Source organism: Crinia signifera, chromosome 6, assembly GCF_055691185.1.
Source record: "Crinia signifera chromosome 6, ASM5569118v1, whole genome shotgun sequence".
Taxonomy (NCBI): Eukaryota; Metazoa; Chordata; class Amphibia; order Anura; family Myobatrachidae; genus Crinia; species Crinia signifera.
In genome coordinates, this window is record NC_139222.1 from 205,971,330 (window position 1) to 205,990,338 (window position 19,009).

At 45.6% G+C, this 19,009-nt stretch overlaps 1 protein-coding gene across 6 annotated transcripts in view; it reads left to right on the top strand.

Moving 5' to 3' along the window:
* MBTD1 (mbt domain containing 1) overlaps positions 1-19,009 on the top strand; it is a 53,984-nt gene that overhangs the window by 17,333 nt on the left and 17,642 nt on the right. For all 6 annotated transcript variants that reach the window (XM_083148658.1, XM_083148659.1, XM_083148662.1 and 3 more), the window contains exon 15: positions 8,413-8,490. In XM_083148658.1, coding sequence (XP_083004784.1) covers positions 8,413-8,490 — 78 coding nt within the window. The remainder of the gene's footprint in view (positions 1-8,412; positions 8,491-19,009) is intronic.

The following is a 19,009-nucleotide window of genomic DNA, read 5'->3' on the forward strand; positions in this document are numbered from 1 at the left end:
ACATTTGCTATATTCCAGTCCTCTGGAACTGCACCTGTATCTAGTGACTGGTTGAATCAATCTGTTAATGGCGCTACCAGCACATCTTTTAGTATCCTTGGATGTATTCCATCTGGCCCCATTGATTCGGTCTTGAGCGTTCTGTTAGAACTTTCTCCTTAGTAAATGTACTTCCATCTACCTTATTTTTATGAATGTCCTTGCAAATTAACTGTGGTCCCTTCCCTTCTCCTTCTATAGTGAATACGGAGCAAAAATAATTATTTAGATCTGCAATTGCCTTGCCTCCCTCCACCAAATTCTCAGTGTCTGTCCGAAGTCTTATTATTCCTCCATTTGATTTTTCTCCTTTTGCTTATATACTTAAAAAATATATAATATTTGCTTCCTTTAGCTACTGACTGAGCCATTTTCTCCTCAGCTTGTGCCTTTGCACGCCTGATCACTTTCTTAGCCTTCTTGCATCTGGCAAGATACACCTTTTGTCGTTATTATTTTGAGTCTGCTTGTATGTCCTATAGGCCATCTTTTTTGCTTTTACACTAGTTGATACCTCTTTTGTAAACCACACTAGCTTCCTTTTCCTGGTGCTTTTCTTAACCCTTTTGATACAAAGGTCCGTTTAATTTTTTTTTTCCACCAATCCGCTAATGAATTGCTTAGACATCTCCCCATTTTTGCTCCCTCTTCCATCCCCCTGTCACCCTTTTCCATTACCCACTGCCTCCCTTTCACAATAGCAGTCAGGTAACTGACCACACATGTGGCAGCCATTCAGTAGCAACTTGCTGGGGTCCTGTAAAAATGTGTTATTGTCTGATGGGGTCCCAAAGCAAAATATTCTGATCACCCCTGACCTAGAATCTATACATGTTTTTATATACATGTTTTTTTCTTTATTTTTTTTCTTTTTGTTCATAAAACCAGTTGGATTGCGAACTCCTGACTGAATTGTCCACTTAATTGGTTATGCTCTAGTATAGTTGTCCTTTCTACCCAAAGTTTTGGTCTGAAATCTACTTATTTATGTATGAATTAAATACTTAATTATTTATTGTATACCTTTTTTTATTAGAAAATCTAGTTAAGGGTAACTATAATAACATTTTAAAGGCACATTGAAGCAGTGCTTCAAATAATATTATAATTTTTGAACTGGACCATTGCTGCTTCTTGTGGAGAATAGTGTTTAGTTTTTGTTTCTTTTTTTTTTTTTTTTTGTCTTTGGGGTGGTATCAGAACTGACGAGGTATGCTATAACAGGATTTTTATGGGGTTTTTTTTATATATATTTTTTTCTAAATTTAGAACAGCTCACATGGAGATTGGGCTCTTAAAATTTTAGCTTACAGTAGATATGGGGCTGTGCTTATTGGTCACATTGGGCCTTATTTTGGTTCATTCTTTCTGACAAAATCCTTCTTAGATGGGCAAAACCATGTGCACTGCAGGTGGGGCAGGTGTTACTTGTGCAGAGAGAATTAGATTTGGGTGGGGTTTTACTTCAAAGTGAGATCTATATTGCAGTGTAAAAATAAAGCAGTCAGTATTTTCTCTTTCCTCCACTAGGTGACACTGGAGAGTTACAGTGGGGAATAGAAGGCGACCACAGGGAGCTTGGGCACTTTAGAATAAATTAACAGTGACTAACTCCTCCCCTTCTACTTCCTCTCCTAGGTAGTCTTAGCATGTGCCCTGCGGGAGCTGGGTGCGTTCAAAGCTCACTCCTGAGTTTTATATATTTTTTAATGTAAATTGATGCTACAATCAGCAAGAGGACAGGCAGGTAGCTCCCTGTCCCTACCTGCCTGCGACGCGGGTGCTGTCGGCAGGTCCGGTCGCAGCTGCATGCAGCGCGCCTCGAGGACCTGTTAGCATGCCGCACCCGACAGCTAAGGCAGGGGTAAGTATAGCGCTGATCCCCCCGCTAGCGGGGGATTCAGTGTAAAAAGCCGCGGCAGCGCACTCTTAAAATACAGCGCCATTAGAGGAGCGAGAGCGCGGCATGCTGGGTACTTCCGCTTTCTCCTTCTTTGTAGGAGCGGCAGCCATTGAAGCAGCAGCGTGATCCGCGGCTCCCTCGAGGTGTCTGGAAGTGCCGGTGACCCTGGTTCAGTGAGTCACATCGGGACATAGGAGGTCAGGGCGGCTTGGACTGTGTCCAAAAAGGTCCCTTAGCCGGCGCAAGTTATATTTATATACAGTGCGCGTATTGGGCTTGTGGCAGACTCTGCCTTTTTTCTATACCTCCTCTCCTGTCCAGTATTTCCATCTCTCTCTCCTTTCTGTGTAAGATTGCTGAGTGTATGATGGCTGGTAAAAAGATTGCTTGCAAGAAGTGCAGCAATAAATTCGCGCCACACGCGGAGGGCGCCATTTTATGTCCCTCATGTGCTGCATCCCCAGCCCCCACCCCTTCAACATCGGGGGCAGGATATACCTGTATGGGCTTCCCAGTTGTCTACAGTGATTTCTCAGCTAGCTTCTGAGTTATCTTCGGTCAGACAAGATAGGGATGCAGCCAGGGATCAGCAGGCAGAGTTAACTTCTGCTGTGGAGAGTCTGTCTAGAGCATTGCATGCAGACTCCTCTACACCCCCTCCCCCTAGACTGGCTTCTGCTAATAGGATGTTTCCTCAGGTCCCTCTGTTAGATGATACAGATGATGACATGCCAGCTCTAGAGGAGGGTGAATTTCATGACCCTGATGCTGAGCCTGATGCTCCGCTTATACAGGACACTGATGTCCCCTCTCAGGGTTTAGAGGACTTAATACAAGCAGTCAGGTTAACCCTCAATGTCACAGAGGAGGTGAGACCTGCTGCGCGTCCCTCAGTGTTTGCTAAAAAGCAGAAACAGTCTGCATATTTCCCAGCCTCAGAGGAGCTGGATGAACACTTGCAAAAAGCTTGGTTACACCCAGACAAAAAGTTTCAGGTGTCTCAGAGATTTTTCACTGCCTATCCTTTTCCTAAGGATGCTAGAAAGGCATGTGAGACGCCACCTGCTGTTGATTCTTCGGTATCACGCTTGTCCAAAAAGACAGTGTTGCCCATTCCAGGAGCCTCTACCCTTAAAGATGTGTCTGATAGGCGGTTAGAGAGTGCTCTGAAGAACATTTATTCAGCTGCAGGTCTTTTACAACGCCCAGCACAAGTGGGATGTTGGGTCAATAGGGCCATGGAGGTATGGGCATCCCAGGTGGCCTCCTCTCTAGACCCACGGGCAAGTGATATGTTGCTCTTAGTGGAACACATACGGGAGGCTGCAGGTTACTTGGTAGAAGCCTCTTCAGATGTTTGTATGCTTGCGGCTCGTATCTCTGCCCTCTCCGTTTCTGCTCGCCGTACTCTTTGGTTAAGACAATGGAATGCAGATGCCGATTCCAAGAAGGTGGTGGAAGCATTACCCTTTGCTGGTGAGGCCCTCTTTGGTCCAGGGCTGGACAAAATGATTTCACAGGCTACAGGGGGTAAGTCTCAGTTCCTGCCCACCGCAGCCCCTCCCCCGCGTAGGTCATTTCCTACTACTGGAGGGCAGTCCTTTCTGTCATTTCGGCCCACCCCCAGATTCAGGGGTAGGTCTAGGGGAGCGGCTACTAGCTCCAGAGGCTTCCGAGGAAAAGGCAGAGGTTAAGCCAGCGCTCCAATCCTGGATGCAAAGGTTACCTCCAAGCCCTCGGCATGACTCTCCCAGCTCCTGTCCAGAACACAGGGTGGGGGCCGGCTGCTGTTTTACCATCAGGTTTGGGCCGGTTCATGCCAGGACGCATGGGTAAAGGACCTGGTAGCAGTAGGCTACAAGATAGATTTCTTGTTGCCTCCTCCTCAACGGTTTTTTCCCACAGGTTTGCCAGCTTCACAGGAGAAAGGCAGGGCCTTGCAGGCCGCCATTCAGAAGCTCAGGGATTTAGGGGTGGTTATTCCGGAACCGGAAAAGGCAAAGGGATTTTATTCCAGCCTTTTTCTGGTTCCCAAGCCGGACGGCTCAGTAAGACCCATCTTGAACTTAAAGCAGCTCAATCCCTTCCTACGGTTCACTCGCTTCAAGATGGAGTCACTGCAGACAGGGGAGTTACCTGCATATCCCCATCTGGCCCCCTCACCAGGCATACCTGCGGTTTGCTGTCCAGAACTGTCACCTGCAGTTCCGAGCCCTCCCATTCGGCCTCTCCTCTGCGCCCCGGGTGTTTACCAAGTGATAGCTGTCATGATGGAGATACTCAGGGCTCAGGGAGTTACAATTGTCCCTTACTTGGACGACCTTCTGTTGAAGGCTCAGTCCAGGGAGGTCCTTCTGCACAACATCCATCTGACACGTCAGACTCTGGAGTCCCATGGCTGGATGCTCAACATCCAGAAGTCACAGCTGACCCCATCGCAGAGGATTCTGTTCCTAGGGATGACTCTGGACACGGTCCAGAGAAGGGTATTCCTTCCCATGGACAAGATCTTGTCCCTGCAAGAAGCGGTTCGACTGGTGCTGCAGCATCGAACGGTCACAGTTCGAGGCGGTGCAGTACGGGCGGTTTCGATCTCGCCCCTTCCATCTGTGTCTGCTCCGCCAGTGGACAGGTTCACACCTGTTTCTACAGCAGCGAATCTCTCTCCCATCAGGCTCGAGCATCACTGGCGTGGTGGCTCAACTCCAGCAACCTGCAGGAGGGGCGGAGGTTCGCCATACACAATTGGACACTCCTCACCACGGACGCCAGCCTCAGGGGTTGGGGAGCGGTCACGCTGGGCCTCCACTTCCAGGGACTGTGGACCCCGGAGGAAGCACAGATGTCCATCAATGTGCTGGAACTGCGAGCAGTGCATTATGCCCTGCTCCAGGCGGAAGTGGTCCTCCGGAACAAGGACATCAGGGTGCAGTCGGACAATGCCACGGCTGTGGCTTACATAAACAAGCAGGGAGGTACCCGCAGCCGCGCAGCAATGAGAGAGGTGAAGAGGATTCTTTGCTGGGTGCAGGAGCACGCAGGGGCCGTGTCTGCCATTTTCATACCAGGCGTGGAAAACTGGGAGGCAGACTACCTCAGCCGCCGAGACGTCCACCACGGAGAGTGGTGTCTGAACCCTCAGGTCTTCCAGACCTTGACTCATCGGTGGGGTTGTCCGCAGATAGACATGATGGCCTCCAGACACAACCACCAGTTGCCCCGATACTGCGCTCGGACAAGAGATCCACAGGCAGTGGCAGTGGACGCTCTCACGGCACCCTGGACGGATCAGTTCCTTTACATCTTCCCTCCAGTGCCTCTCATCCCTCGGGTTCTGCAGAGAATCCGACGAGAGTCGGTGACAGTGCTGTTCATCGCTCCAGACTGGCCTCGCCGGTCGTGGTACACGGTTCTAACAGGCCTGTTAGTAGACGAACCATGGCCTCTGCCTCTCTGCGACGACCTGCTAACACAGGGTCCGTTCACCTGTCCCAACTTACAGCATCTACATTTGACGGCGTGGCTGTTGAGAGGTCCAGCCTGAGGAAAGCAGGGATCCCGCAGGCGGTGATTCCAACCATGATAGGAGCTAGGAAGCAGGTTACCTCGGTGCATTACCACCGCATCTGGAGGGCCTATGTGGCCTGGTGCGAATCCAGGAGGGTCTCTCCTGTGAACTTCAAATTGGCCAGATTGCTGCTGTTCTTACAGAAGGGCTTGTCCTCAGGACTCCGGCTGGGGTCCTTGAAGGTTCAAGTATCCGCCCTCTCCATTTTTTTCCAGAGGAGGCTAGCTCTTCTTCCTCAGGTACAGACTTTCTTCCAGGGGGTGTTGCGGCTGCAACCTCCCTTCAGGCCTCCTACTGCTCCATGGGACCTGGATGTGGTACTGGCGTTTCTCCAGTCCTCTGTATTTGAGCCTATGGAGGAGGTGGAACTAAAATACGTCACTTGGAAGACTGTCCTTCTGTTGGCCTTGGCTTCGGCTAGACGGGTGTCGGAGCTGAGTGCTCTCTCTTGTAAGCCACCCTTCTTGCGTTTCCACGAGGATAGAGCGGAGCTGCGCACCTCTAGTGTGTTTCTCCCAAAGGTGGTCTCGGCATTCCACATTAACCAACCTATTGTGGTGCCGGCCTTTCGGGAGGACTCACAGGAGTCTAGAGCGCTGGACGTGGTCCGGGCCTTGCGCATTTACGTGGCTAGAACAGAGTCTGTACGTAAGTCAGATGCTTTATTTGTTCTCTATGACTCCTTGCGTCCTGGTTGGCCCGCTTCCAAGCAGGCCCTGGCCAGGTGGATCAGATTGACAATTCGTCAAGCTTATGTGGCTTCCTCTAGGGTGCCACCTTCTTCGATTTCCGCCCATTCTACAAGGTCGGTGGGTACCTCCTGGGCGGCTGCCCGTGGAGTTTCTATACAGGATCTATGTAGAGCGGCTACGTGGTCTGGTCAGAGGACCTTTGTCCGCTTTTACAAGTTTGACACTTTTGCGGCAGCTGCTTCGCGGTTTGGCCGTTCTGTGTTAAGGGGCTCTCAGCGTCATCCCACCCGTGTTGAGAGCTCTGGGACGTCCCCACTGTAACTCTCCAGTGTCACCTAGTGGAGGAAAGAGAAAAGATGATTTTGTTCTTACCGTTAAATCCTTTTCTCAGACTCCATAGGTGACACTGGACGCCCACCCGACGCTGTCTCTCCTTTTCCTGTTTTGTTTCAGGTTGTTTCAATTACCAGAGGATGAGTGACTGTTATACTTAGTCTGAATTCTGAGTTTTGCCAAGTTTTTATGGATGGGTTCATTCTGTTATGAATGCTGTTCTTCAAAACATATTTTCACTCTATGTGAGTGTGTGTGTGTGTGTGAGATTTGTTAGGTTATGTTTGACCTCCTCTCGGAAGTGTGTGTTTTTCCTTTCTTCCAGCTCCTTCCGGGCACATACCTAGACTGCCTAGGAGAGGAAGTAGAAGGGGAGGAGTTAGTCACTGTTAATTTATTCTAAAGTGCCCAAGCTCCCTGTGGTCGCCTTCTATTCCCCACTGTAACTCTCCAGTGTCACCTATGGAGTCTGAGAAAAGGATTTAACGGTAAGTACAAAATCCCCTTTTCCCTGCACAGAAACAAAATTACTCACCCAACACTAATTCTCTCTGCACATGTTACATCTGCCCCCCTGCAGTGCACATGGTTTTGTCCATCTAAGAAGGATTTTGTCAGAAAGAATGAACCAAAATAAGGCCCATTGTGGCAATTCTCCGCTTTAGTAAATGAGTGAGATTTGCAAAATCGATGGAATAATAACCAAAATACAAAACTTAACCTTTAGTCAAGTTTTGTATTTTGGTGGGGTTAATCCACTTATGCGTAGTGAGTGCTTTGCTGTTGCTGCAGCATGTTAACACCAGTACTGGCATTGTATCACGCAGCCCGATTTCGGTACTTGAATCCCAGTGGGGCTTCAAGAAGTTTGGGCTGCCGTAAAGTGTGGCTATCGATGCAGTAACTTGAGGGTGCTAGAAACTCACGTACTGTAATTGGGTGGGCCTTTTGTTTGCCTGGGGTAGAACTAGTGACTGGTGTTCAACAATTTTAAATCTTTCCTAGTAGATACTACAACTCCTTGGAAATATTGGGACTGATCTAGACTCTTACTGCATGTATTTGTTTTGAATGTAGATATTCCCTCAGTATGCCATTCTGTTTATCGCCATGCAGTTGCACCTACAGACAGAACTCTGTATACAAAATTGCATAGGATGCACTTTCAACAACATGCCAACAACATGCCCTCACTTTAATGATTTCTTTGCATGCAGACGAAGTTATGTAACAGTAGCATTACTCCGGCTTCATCTGGGTGTCATCTGCCGAAGTGTAACACCACTGTGTCGCCTGCTGTCCAGTAACAGGTGACTGGTGCTGTAACATCAAATGCAGAGCCCAGCTCCTGCTTCTCCGGAACATGGCAGTGACAAAAATGGGGGAGGGGGGGTTTGCCGCATGCATATACCCCCAACCTACGTGCCCCCACCCCTTTTTTCTTGCCTCAAGTAGTAAGGATACAGTCGCAGCGGGTGTCTAGTCAGGTACGGATACCGTTGTATCTGAAATGCGTAGGGTCTGATTAGCCTGTAAGTGTATGTGCTCCAGAACTTGCTCAGTGCATGAATCGTACGCTTTATCTTCAAAATGGATTTTGGTGAATCACTCTTCATTGTGAGTTCCAATCTGGCTTTTCCAGCAATGCCATGAAAGCTATACACATATTCTGCTTGTGCTTCTCTCCCCATAGCACGAAGTAGCAATAACTGCACTGGCTACAAAAATGTTGGTTTTGGGTGTTTTTTTTTCTACCCTTTGCTGTAATCTGCACAGTACTGCAGTTTGTATAGTGTAAGGCATGTGGTCTAATGCTAGATCCATTGTATATGTTTGTAAAATACTTTTACCAATAAATTCAATGTTTGTGTTTTTAGTAACAAAAGACAACCAGATGACTGTATCCAAACAGAAGAAAAAGTCTAAATCCCAGCAGTACAAAGGTCACAAAAAAAGTGAGTCTTGCATATTTAATCTCCACATATTTGTCTTTGTGCTACATGGCTATTAATGGCTTTAATGCTGTTATGTTATAAAAATTCCTAACCACTTGCAATCTAATGCTCGGTTAAAGGCAGTACTACTATGCATCCTATATGAATATACATAAATACTTGATTGGGTTGATCTCGTTGCTGAGAAGGCCATGACATGGATAAAATCAGTATCCTCCTCAAACCATAAAGTCACTCAAGCTCTGTTTGGGCGTGTAGAATGCTCCTCTTGTTTAATACCTATTATGCCACAGAATCTCTGGTATAATATTGGGGCAAGATGATTGCTCGATTCAGTTGTGTAGTGATTAGTATTATCCATGCAAGGACTGATTCAGAACCTTGCAGTGAAAATCCAATAACATCACCACACTGATGAGAACAAGCACTCATGGCTACAGGTCTTTAGACTGTGGTCACATATGTACTTGTCCGTCGCGAAATCTTTGCATCTTCATTAGGATGTCAATGAGCGGGATTGGCATACTCACCCAGTCAATTTCTTGCCTGATGTATGTATATGTGGATCAGAAGGTCCAGGATATTGACATCTGTGTCAAGTGTGGGTGGATGGTGGCTTTGGAACCCGAGAGCACTGTTCTAAAGGAGACAATCACAACACTGATGGAGATTGCAAAACTGAAACACTGTTTGCAGCTCACAGTGGAAGCAGTTAGTGAGCAGGAGGGCGCAGTTTCAGTTGAGACTGGAAAAGGAGCTAGTTTGGTAACCGTAAGAAGGGGTAACAGAGGGAGGAAGTAGTAAGCCAGTGCTGAATTAATGAACCCCAGTAGATTTTCAATTCTGGACAAGTATACTTTGGATAGTATATCAGACCTGGAGGAGTCCGTTGCGACTGGTTCCTCTAGCATCCAGAGGAACGGTCCTTCCGACATAGTAGAGACTAGGGAACCCAAGGCACTTAGATTGTAGTGGTAGGGGATTCTATAATAAGGACTGATAGGGCAATCTGCTACCAGGATAACTATCCAGTGCTATGGTATGACACATCATGGACAGATGATTGGGTGGGAAGGTTAAAAACACAGTGGTCATAGTGCATGTTGGCACCAATGGCTGAGTTAGAGGCAAGTGGGGTGTCCTAAAAAAAAACAAAAAAACAATATTTCAGAGCTCTAGGCTAAGATCATAGACTAAAGGTAATGCTCTGTGAAATATTACTAGTGCCACATGCTAGACCAGGGAGACGGAGGGAACTTGCAGGGCTAAGGGACTGGTGTAGGAAGTAGGGGTTCTGGTTCCTAGAGCACTGGACAGAATTTTCAGTCAGAGGCCATCTTTACAACAGGGATGGATTGCACCTGAACAAGGAGGTGGTGGCCATGGCTGGGGGATAGGATGGAAACAAGGTTGGAGGAGTTTTAAAATTAGACGTAGGTGGGAGGCAATAGCAATTTATGGGTTAGAATTAAAGAGTAGAATGAGAGGGGGGAATGGGGCGCATAAATAAAATCGGATAGAAATAATCAAAACCGCAGACTGGAAATAAAAGAAAAACATATTAAGTTAGAGGGGGGAAATAAGCTCCTTGCGTTGACAAGCAAGCATTTCAGTTTATCAGGCAAAATGGGGAAATTAGAACTTCTAGATATAAGGGACCATTATGATGTGATAGGAATAAGAGACATAGGGCCTGATTTAACAAGCCTCGGAAGGGGGCGCATTCAGGTACGTTCCAAAGGGTTTTTTTGGGGGGGGAAGGGTGTTATCTGCGAAAGCATGTATTTGCACATGTGCAGACCCCCAACAACTAACGGCTTCGGCGAGTTACATTCAGCGCGGTTCGTGTGGGGTTGTAGGACTGGGGCTCACCCATGGGAACTCTGGTGGGCCGATGCCTGCCGGGGGTTGGCAGCTGATGTCACAGGACGGCCGCACCCGCCCCGCCTTTGGCAGACACTGAAGGAAATAAGTCAGTTGAGACTGAATTTTATTTCGACGGCAGGAGACATCATTTGATGGTCAGTGACCATCGAATGATGTCTCGTGCTAGCGGACGCATGGGAGGGGATATGTAAGTGAACACACTCCTCGCATGGTACCGAGGAGATTCGGGGTGGGGGCAAGTGTTCTGTGGTGTGTTGTTTTTAACACTTAGTAAGAAGCGATTTTTGCTGCTTACCAAGCTGACATGAACCCCCATAGTGCAATGATACACATGACTGGGCTATAAAGATTGGATATACCCTTTGCAGAAAAGATAGGGCGAAAAAGAGGGGTAGAGACTGCCTTTATGTAAGATCCAATTTAAAACTATGCACACAAGATATGACTTCTGGGATTAGTGGATAGAACATTGAGGCTCTGTGGGTGGAGATAGATGGTGGTAACAAAAGCTCAAATTAATAACCGTATTCTACAAACCACCGGAAATTAACGAATCCGATGAGGCATTACTTTTAGAACAAATCAATAAATCGTCAAAACAGGGTCAGGTATTAATTATGGGGGTTTTCACTACCCAGACATTGACTGTACAAATTAAACCTGTACTTCAGCTAAAAGGTGGGAGATTTCTGAACATACACAAACCGTGAAATAACCTACTCCCGGTGGGGCCCTATTGGGACTTTGCGTTGACAAATAATGTGGAATGAATATGAAATACTAAAGTAATTGACAGTCTGGGCAATAGTGACAACAATATGGTTTTGCGTGATATTGGCTTTCACAAACGGCAATATAATGGACCATCTAAAATGCTTAATTTCAGTAATGCAAACTTTCCATAGAAGACAGTGGAATGCTATATTTGAAGGGAAAAATGCAGAGGAAATGTTGAAAGTTTTTAAAAAGTCGTTAGAGATTAACAAATGTATCGCAAAAGGGAAAACTAGCAGGTTGAATAAGAGCGTTTAAATTATGCAAGGCTAATGGGGATGTGGAGGCATACAGAATATGCAAAGATTTAAATAAAGCTTGTACAAGGGAAATCCAAGCAACTAAAAAGGAAAATGCCTTGGAAAACCAAACAAATCAAAGATTATTATTATTATTATTATTAAATATATATATTTGGGGATAGGTACGAAATCCTGGTGGTCGAAATACCGACTAGGGGGGGCGTGGATCGCCCCCTCCCCTTGCGGGCACACTATTTTACTCTCACTTTATGGGTGTCGTGGACACCCATAGAGGGAGAAAATTGGCAGCATTGTGGCGGTCGGGATTTTGACTCCTTCCGATTTTTATCTAACATACATACTTTTTTTTTTTTTGGATAAAAACATCAACCGTAAAAGGTTACAAAAAAGGCCCAATAACAAATATTAACTGCAAAAGAATTACGGAGGATAGAGCTGAGGCAGAAGTGTTTAAACACCTTTTTCTCATCAGTCTTTACTAGAGAGGAGCAAACAGTGGACACATTAGCCACCTGTAAAGACGTGAGTACCACATTACTAAATATAAAATTTACTGCAGAGGATGTCCTTAAGCGACTCCGCAGAATAAATACAAATAGTCAGGACCAAATAGGATTTACCCAAGGGTTCTGACGGAAATAAGGGAAGATTTAGCAAAGCCTTTGTATTGCATATTTGATAAGTCCTTTTCATCTTACATGGTTTCATGGGACTGGAGATTAGCAGAAGTAATGGGGGAAAAAACGATGATCCAGCAAATCCTAGACAAGTGACCCTAACATGCGTCATAGGGAAATGTATTATTTTAGGGAGTTTTAAGAGTTTGTATCCACGATCATTTAGTACTCCATAAGATAATCAGTAGGAACCAGCATGGGTTTTTAAGGGACTGGTCATGCCACACTAACCCAATTAGTTTCTACGAGGAAGTTACCAGGAATCTAGAGAAGTGATCCAGTCGATATGGTCTACATGGATTTTTGCAAAGGCCTTTTAATACTGTGCCATATAAGAGGCTGATCCATTAAATGGAGGCAATGGGGCACATTTTCTAAGATGGGGGTTCTATTTCACATTAGATGTTGCTTTGGGCAACCAATCAGATACTTTCTAATCTGATTGGTTGCCCATAGCAATATCCCATCTTAGTAAATTTCCCCCAATGGTTCTATGAGGGGGAAAAAAAAATTGAATGTGGGTAAGAAACTGGCTGCTGGGCAGGTAACTGAGTGGGTGTAAATGGTGCATTTTCAAACTGGATACCAGTATGAAGTGGTGTACCTCAGGGTTTGGTGCTAGGGCCTCTTCTCTTTAAAATATTTATTTAACTAGCTTAAGGATAAACACTAAATTGGGCAAGGTGATTTAAATGGATCAGGATGTGTCCTATGTAGCTTTCACATCACACTTTTAAAACGGTATATTGCCGTTTTTTTGCCTTATAAAACGTTTAAGGCTGCAGTGTAAAAGTGTCATAGTTGAAATACCATTTAAAGTTAACTGGTATTTCAACACGTTTAAAAAGCAGAGTCCTACCCGTTTTAAAGCCAATTCAGAGCCGTTTTTTGTGCTGTCTGAATGGCACTGAAATAGTATTTAGTAAAAAATAAAGGTTAGAGCACTGTGATAGCCTGTCCCTTGTCTTGTGTCCCTTCCCTGAACCAGGAAATAAGCTGTGGGTAGAAACGTGTTCAGAGGTTAAACGGCTTGACTGGTGATGTGAATGGTACTTAAACGGTATTTTTAAATGGTAATCTGCTGCAATATGAACACTAGACCCATTTAAAATTACAGTTTTTCAAAACGTTTCAAAATGTTTTATGTGATGTGAAAGCTACACAAGTTACAGGTGGACTTAAACAAACTGGAGCAGTGGGTGGATAAATGTGATTCAGTGTAGATACATTTAAGGGATATCACAATAAAATAGCCTAGGAGTACAAATTTACTTGGTTGCAGTGCTCTTTGTCAAGGAGCAGCAACTAAGGCAAATAGGATACTAACCTGTATAAAAGGCATGGAAGCAAGGAATTACCCTAATTATGCCACTCTATAAAGCACTGGTTAGGCCTCATCTAGAATTCAGTGTGCAATTCTGGGCTCCATACTACAAAAAATACACTGTAGAGCTAGAAAAGGTTAAGTGAGGGGCAACAAATTTTAAGGTTGGTGAACAGGACATGTGGCATCCCCTTAGAATGGAGGAGAGGACTTTTGTACCCTCCATAATTAAGGTGTTCAGGACAGTAAAGGTTTGGAAATCTGCCAGCAGTGGTAGTGTTGGCAGACACAATTTATTTAAGAAAGGGATGGACACATACCTAGAGGATAACCGTATCTAGAGTTACAACCATCTTGTTATGGATAAGTAGGGAGCAACAATAGTGACTTATCACTAGTGTAGCCTAATTTAGAAAAACTTAGTTTGGGATATCACATCTTGACCTCCAATGTTCCTGAGTTTAGTGGTTGTAATGCAGTCCTTCTGTAGTAATGTTGGTCTGTTTTCCTTTTGATTTAGTCTGTAAAATTCCGGTTTAATGCTATTGATTTATGGCTGACCCTTTAAATCTAGAACCCTAGCATCCCAAAAGACTAGCGTTTAAACCTGTACTGAATAAATCAGGCTACAAGAAACCTGTTCATCCTGATTAACTACCCCACCCGGTATACTTCACCCACCAGCAAAAGTTGGTAATCAAGTCTTTTTCAAATGTAAGGTCCGTAACACTATCCCAATATTTCTTAGTTCTTGACATAGCACAGATCTAAAACCATAATAACAGCTTTTTACAGTTTTACAGCAATAGTCTGCAATAGTATTCTGAATAGGTTACCGAATATAATGCCCCTTTCTCACTGCAGGTCTTAAACGGTATATTGCCGTTTTTTTTTCCCCTTTCTAAACATTTAAGGCTGCAGTGGGAAAGCGCCAGAGTTGATTTACCGGATAAAGTTAACTGGTATTTCAACCCGTTTCCAAGTCCTACACGTTTCAGAGCCGCTTTTTTATGCAGTGAGAATTGCTCTGAAACTGTATTTAAGATCCTGCACTAGTCTTCCCCCTCCCCTGGTACCTGTCCTGGCCCCCCCTGATACCTTGCAGCAGGGTAGGCAGCGGGCATTCAAGGGCTCCTAGTCGGCAGGTTCCCCCTCCTCCCCTGGTACCTTGCAGCTGGTACCTTGCATCCGGGCAGCAAGGTAGGCAGCGGGCATTCAAGGGCTCCTAGTCGGCAGGTCCCAGACTGATCGCTGAATGCATCATGCAGGAGGAGGCTGGTGCACAGACAGTGGCGGCACTGGGGATCCCGTCAGCGTCATTTCATCGGCGGGGGTCCCTGTCGCGAATGGGAAATAGCGGAGCCAATCATTAAATATGCGCATATTTCATTAGCGGCTCGTTAGCTATGCGCATATGTAATTTTCGGGCCCGCTATTTCCCATTCGCGGCAGGGACCCCCGCCGATGAAATTACAATCTCCTAATGGACCTTCCTCCTCCTGAGCACGGACCGCGCTGCCCGGAACCCCAGTGCTCCCGCTGTCTGTTCACCAGCCTCCTCCTGCATGATGCTTTCAGCAATCCGTCTGGGACCTGCTGACTAGGAGCCCTTGAATGCCCGCTGCCTACCATGCTGCCCGGATGCAAGGTACCAGGGGAGGGGGGGGGAGCAAGGTACCGGGGGGGCAGGACAGGTACCATGGGACATAAGGGGATTAAACGGTTTACTGCGATGTGAATGGTACTTAGACGGTATTTAAAACGGTAATCTACTGCAATGTGAAAGCTAATACCGTTTCAAATACCGGTTCTTTAAACGGCTTGGCAGTGGGAAAGCAGCATAAATCAGTACAGATAGCTATGATAGTCTATCTCTTTTATTTATTTATTTTTGGTCTCCTCAGGCTACCTTGACTATTAAATTTCTTTACTAATCGTCGCTTTTTTTTATCAAGTTTATTTGAAGTATCATGGCTGTTTATGAAGGAATCAACAGGAAATATGTACCCATAAAGTAACTTTTCATCCTAAATCCAAACCAAATTACTTTTTTCACAAAAAAAGTAAAACACACACAAAAAATCTGCATGGTACTTGGGTTTTATAGTGGAGTAAAAAATCATTACGTTGACGTTGATAACGGTTGTGTTGTATACATAATTAACACAAACCTTATTTCTCCCTTGTTTGGAACCTGTTGCAACAGTTAATAGTTTTCCTTAAAGTGTATACAGCCTTCCAGTACTTCCATGGATAGTAAGAACTTCTGTTACACCGTACATTAATAAAAAGAACCAAACACTTATTTCTTGAAGGCCAGGACAACATTTTTGATTGGTTTCGTTTCATCAAGTGTACCAGCACATCTCGTTCCTCCTCATTTACATTGAATAATATGACTAATGTACCGCATGTTATGTTCCAGGTTGCAGATTACTTTTGTATACATATTTTATGATTGTGGTCATAATGCCAGTAACTCTTGTTCCCTCCATCTACATGTCGTCTGACTACAATCAATATATGTGTAGCTCATTACAAATAGGCCGAAATCTGTGATGAGTACAATTGTCATGACAGTCTTTTGCTGTGTACACACTGTGCAATATGATTGCTAGTGATATATTGCCAGCAATCATATTGCTCAGTGTCTCCTTTTTCATCAGCGATGAAAAGGAGACACTGCTACGGGGTGGAGGGGGAGTGCAGCAGCAGCAGACGCTGCTGCTGTCACTTTGAAGGGAGGAGGGAGGGAGCAGCGGCACGGGGCTGGGAAGATCAATGCTGATCTCCCCGGCGCTGACCTCCATGAAGGGAGGAGGGAGGGAGCAGCGGCACGGGGCTGGGGAGATCAATGCTGATCTCCCCGGCGCTGACCTCCCGGCACAGCGACCAGCAGGGAGTGCACACGGGAGCGCGCAGCTGGCGACCATATTCCCAGCGATTTTACCTAATATTGCTCCCGTGTGTACACACCATTTGCTAGACTGCCATGCAGCTCGGTTTTGCAGTGTTTTATTTAATTTAGTGACCTGTAGAAGAAGTTGATGCCATGTACACTTTCATCTGCCCAGCTTGTGTTGACATCCTCTATTAAATAAAATGGGGTGGAATGACTCTTCAGTGATTTATACTGATACACAAATGGTCACAAATTGTACAGTCTGGCTTTTTAAATAGAACTCTCGTTTGTTGACTGAAGACCTCCAGTAGAACTTTTAACAAAATATTGTAAAATTATTTAATCCAGAGCCTTGGATCCTTTTCTTACAGCCTTGTCAAAAACTAGGGTATGAGCAGGAAGGTTAGGGCCTTATTCTAGAAATTCACTCTTAGAGGCAAATTCCTTCTCAAATGGACAAAACCATGTGCACTGCAGGTGGGGCAGATATAACTTGTGCAGATAGAATTAGATTTGGGTGGGGTTTTTCTTCAAAGTGAGATCTATATTGCAGTGTATAAATAAAGCAGTCAGTTAGTATCCCTGCACCGACACAAAATAACTCACCCAAATCTAATTCTATCTGCACCTGTTACATCTGCCCCCCATGCAATTCATATGTTTTTGTCCATCTGAGAAGGAATTTGCTTATGCTGCGTTCTCATTGCCGCCCCTGCATAATCCTGTTTTTTTGTTCCTGTGTTTTTGGCGGGGCACAGAGCATCTCAGCTCGACAGACCCCATTCATACTGCACCTTAGACCCGGGAAATTCCTGTGTCTGCCCCGTTCACACTGCTTCCCCTGGTATGCCTGCCATCAAGTGTGTGGCATCTAAGAGCTGCTTTGATTGGCTGTTTAAAAAGCAGCTTTGAGCAATGCAAGAAACCCGGGTCTAACCTGTTCACACTGCCACACACCCGTGTATTACCCAGGAAAAACCCTGCAAAAAACCTCTGTGTAATTCCCGGGGCATAACACCCGGGAATTTCACAAAGACCCTTGCACACAGAGACGTGACACAGAAAATTACTTTTTGCCCTGGCAAATACCTGTTTTTTTGCGGCAGTGAGAACTGGGTATAAGAGTGAACTAGAATAAGGCCCTATTACCCCATTCTCACTGCTGCAAAAACCCTGTGTTTTCGCCAGGGCAAGCAGTAATTTCCTGTGTCCTGTCTCAGTGTGAACGGCTGTGAGTGAAATTCCTGGGTGAAGTGCCCCGGGAATTACACAGGTTTTTTTTTGCAGCGTTATATTCCTGGGTTATAGACGGGTGTACGGCAGTGTGAACAGGCTAGACCCGGGTTTTTCTCACAAGATGCAAAAAAGCAAGCTCAAAGATACTTTTTTAACAGCAAATCAAAGCTGATTCCTCACAAGCTGCAAACAAACGACTAGAGCAGGCATGTCCAAACTATGGCCCTCCAGCTGTTGTGAAACTACACATCCCAGCATGCCTTGCAATATATTTAATAGCAAAACTGTGGCAAGGCATGATGGGTCTTGTAGTTTTACAAAAACTGGAGGGCCATAGTTTGGACATGCCTGGACAAGAGCTTCTTTTTGGTTCACCTGCCACCAGTGGCGGATTTAGGGGGGGTGGGGGGGCACCCGGCCACGTGCCCTCCCCCCTGTCATTCACCAGGGCTTTCCAACGAGCCCAGCCCCGTGTCTCTAGCCCCCCGGGAATCAGATATATCGCCTGGCAAAGCTGTAACGTTTTTTCCCCATATGATAATATGGGACCCGTCAATTCCGACCCCCACCCGATTCCGACGGCTGCCAGTTCCCCCCTTGGCATCACAGAAGCTTGTGGTTGATCTCCTTCCATTTCAAATCGATGGGCCTTCAATATGATACCAGGCTGGTCCATATCGGTCAATCGGTTCCAGAGATATTACGTGTAAACTAATTTTTTTTATTTTTGAAATGTAATTTCATGGCTGTTCATGTTCTTTGAGGGCAGATTACTCTGGAACCAAACGTTCCAGTTTCACTGGACCAAAATCATTCAAAGCCCACTCAAAAGTTCTTCAATATGATACTTGTCTCATGTAAATGGATCAGTTGGTTCCGAAGATATAGCCGGTTAAATAAGATAACTGGTTAAAGGGGGGAGGGGTGGTTTTCTCTCCCCCTCACACCAGAAAATGCAGGGACTAGGCTGGTGTAAAAGGGGCCATCCTGGGAATGCATTTTCTGGTGTGAAAGGGGTATTCTTTCAAATAGCCGGGACCTGCAGTGCTCTGAATACAGCCAGGCTCTGCCACTGTCAGTGGCTATCACTTCTGCCTGGCGGCTGTCCCCCATTTCCCCCGAGCATGTATTCCCCTTGGCAATGAGCATGGAACCTCTGGCAATGAGCATGTAGATAAGCAGCACTTATGTAGCATTATTTTTAATAGGCATTATGGTGTTTGACATAATACATAATGGACATAATGGCGTGTAACTTAACGTGTAATGGTCATTATGGTGTAAATGTTTGGTGGACAATGTTCCTGTTTATGAAATGTATTGTGAATTTTGGCTTAATCTGTGTGGCATTATGTGAATTCTGGCTCAATCCGTGTGGCTTGATGTGAATTTTGGCTCAATCCGTGTGGCATTATGTGAATTTTGGCTCATTCCATTTGGCATCATGTGTAAGGGA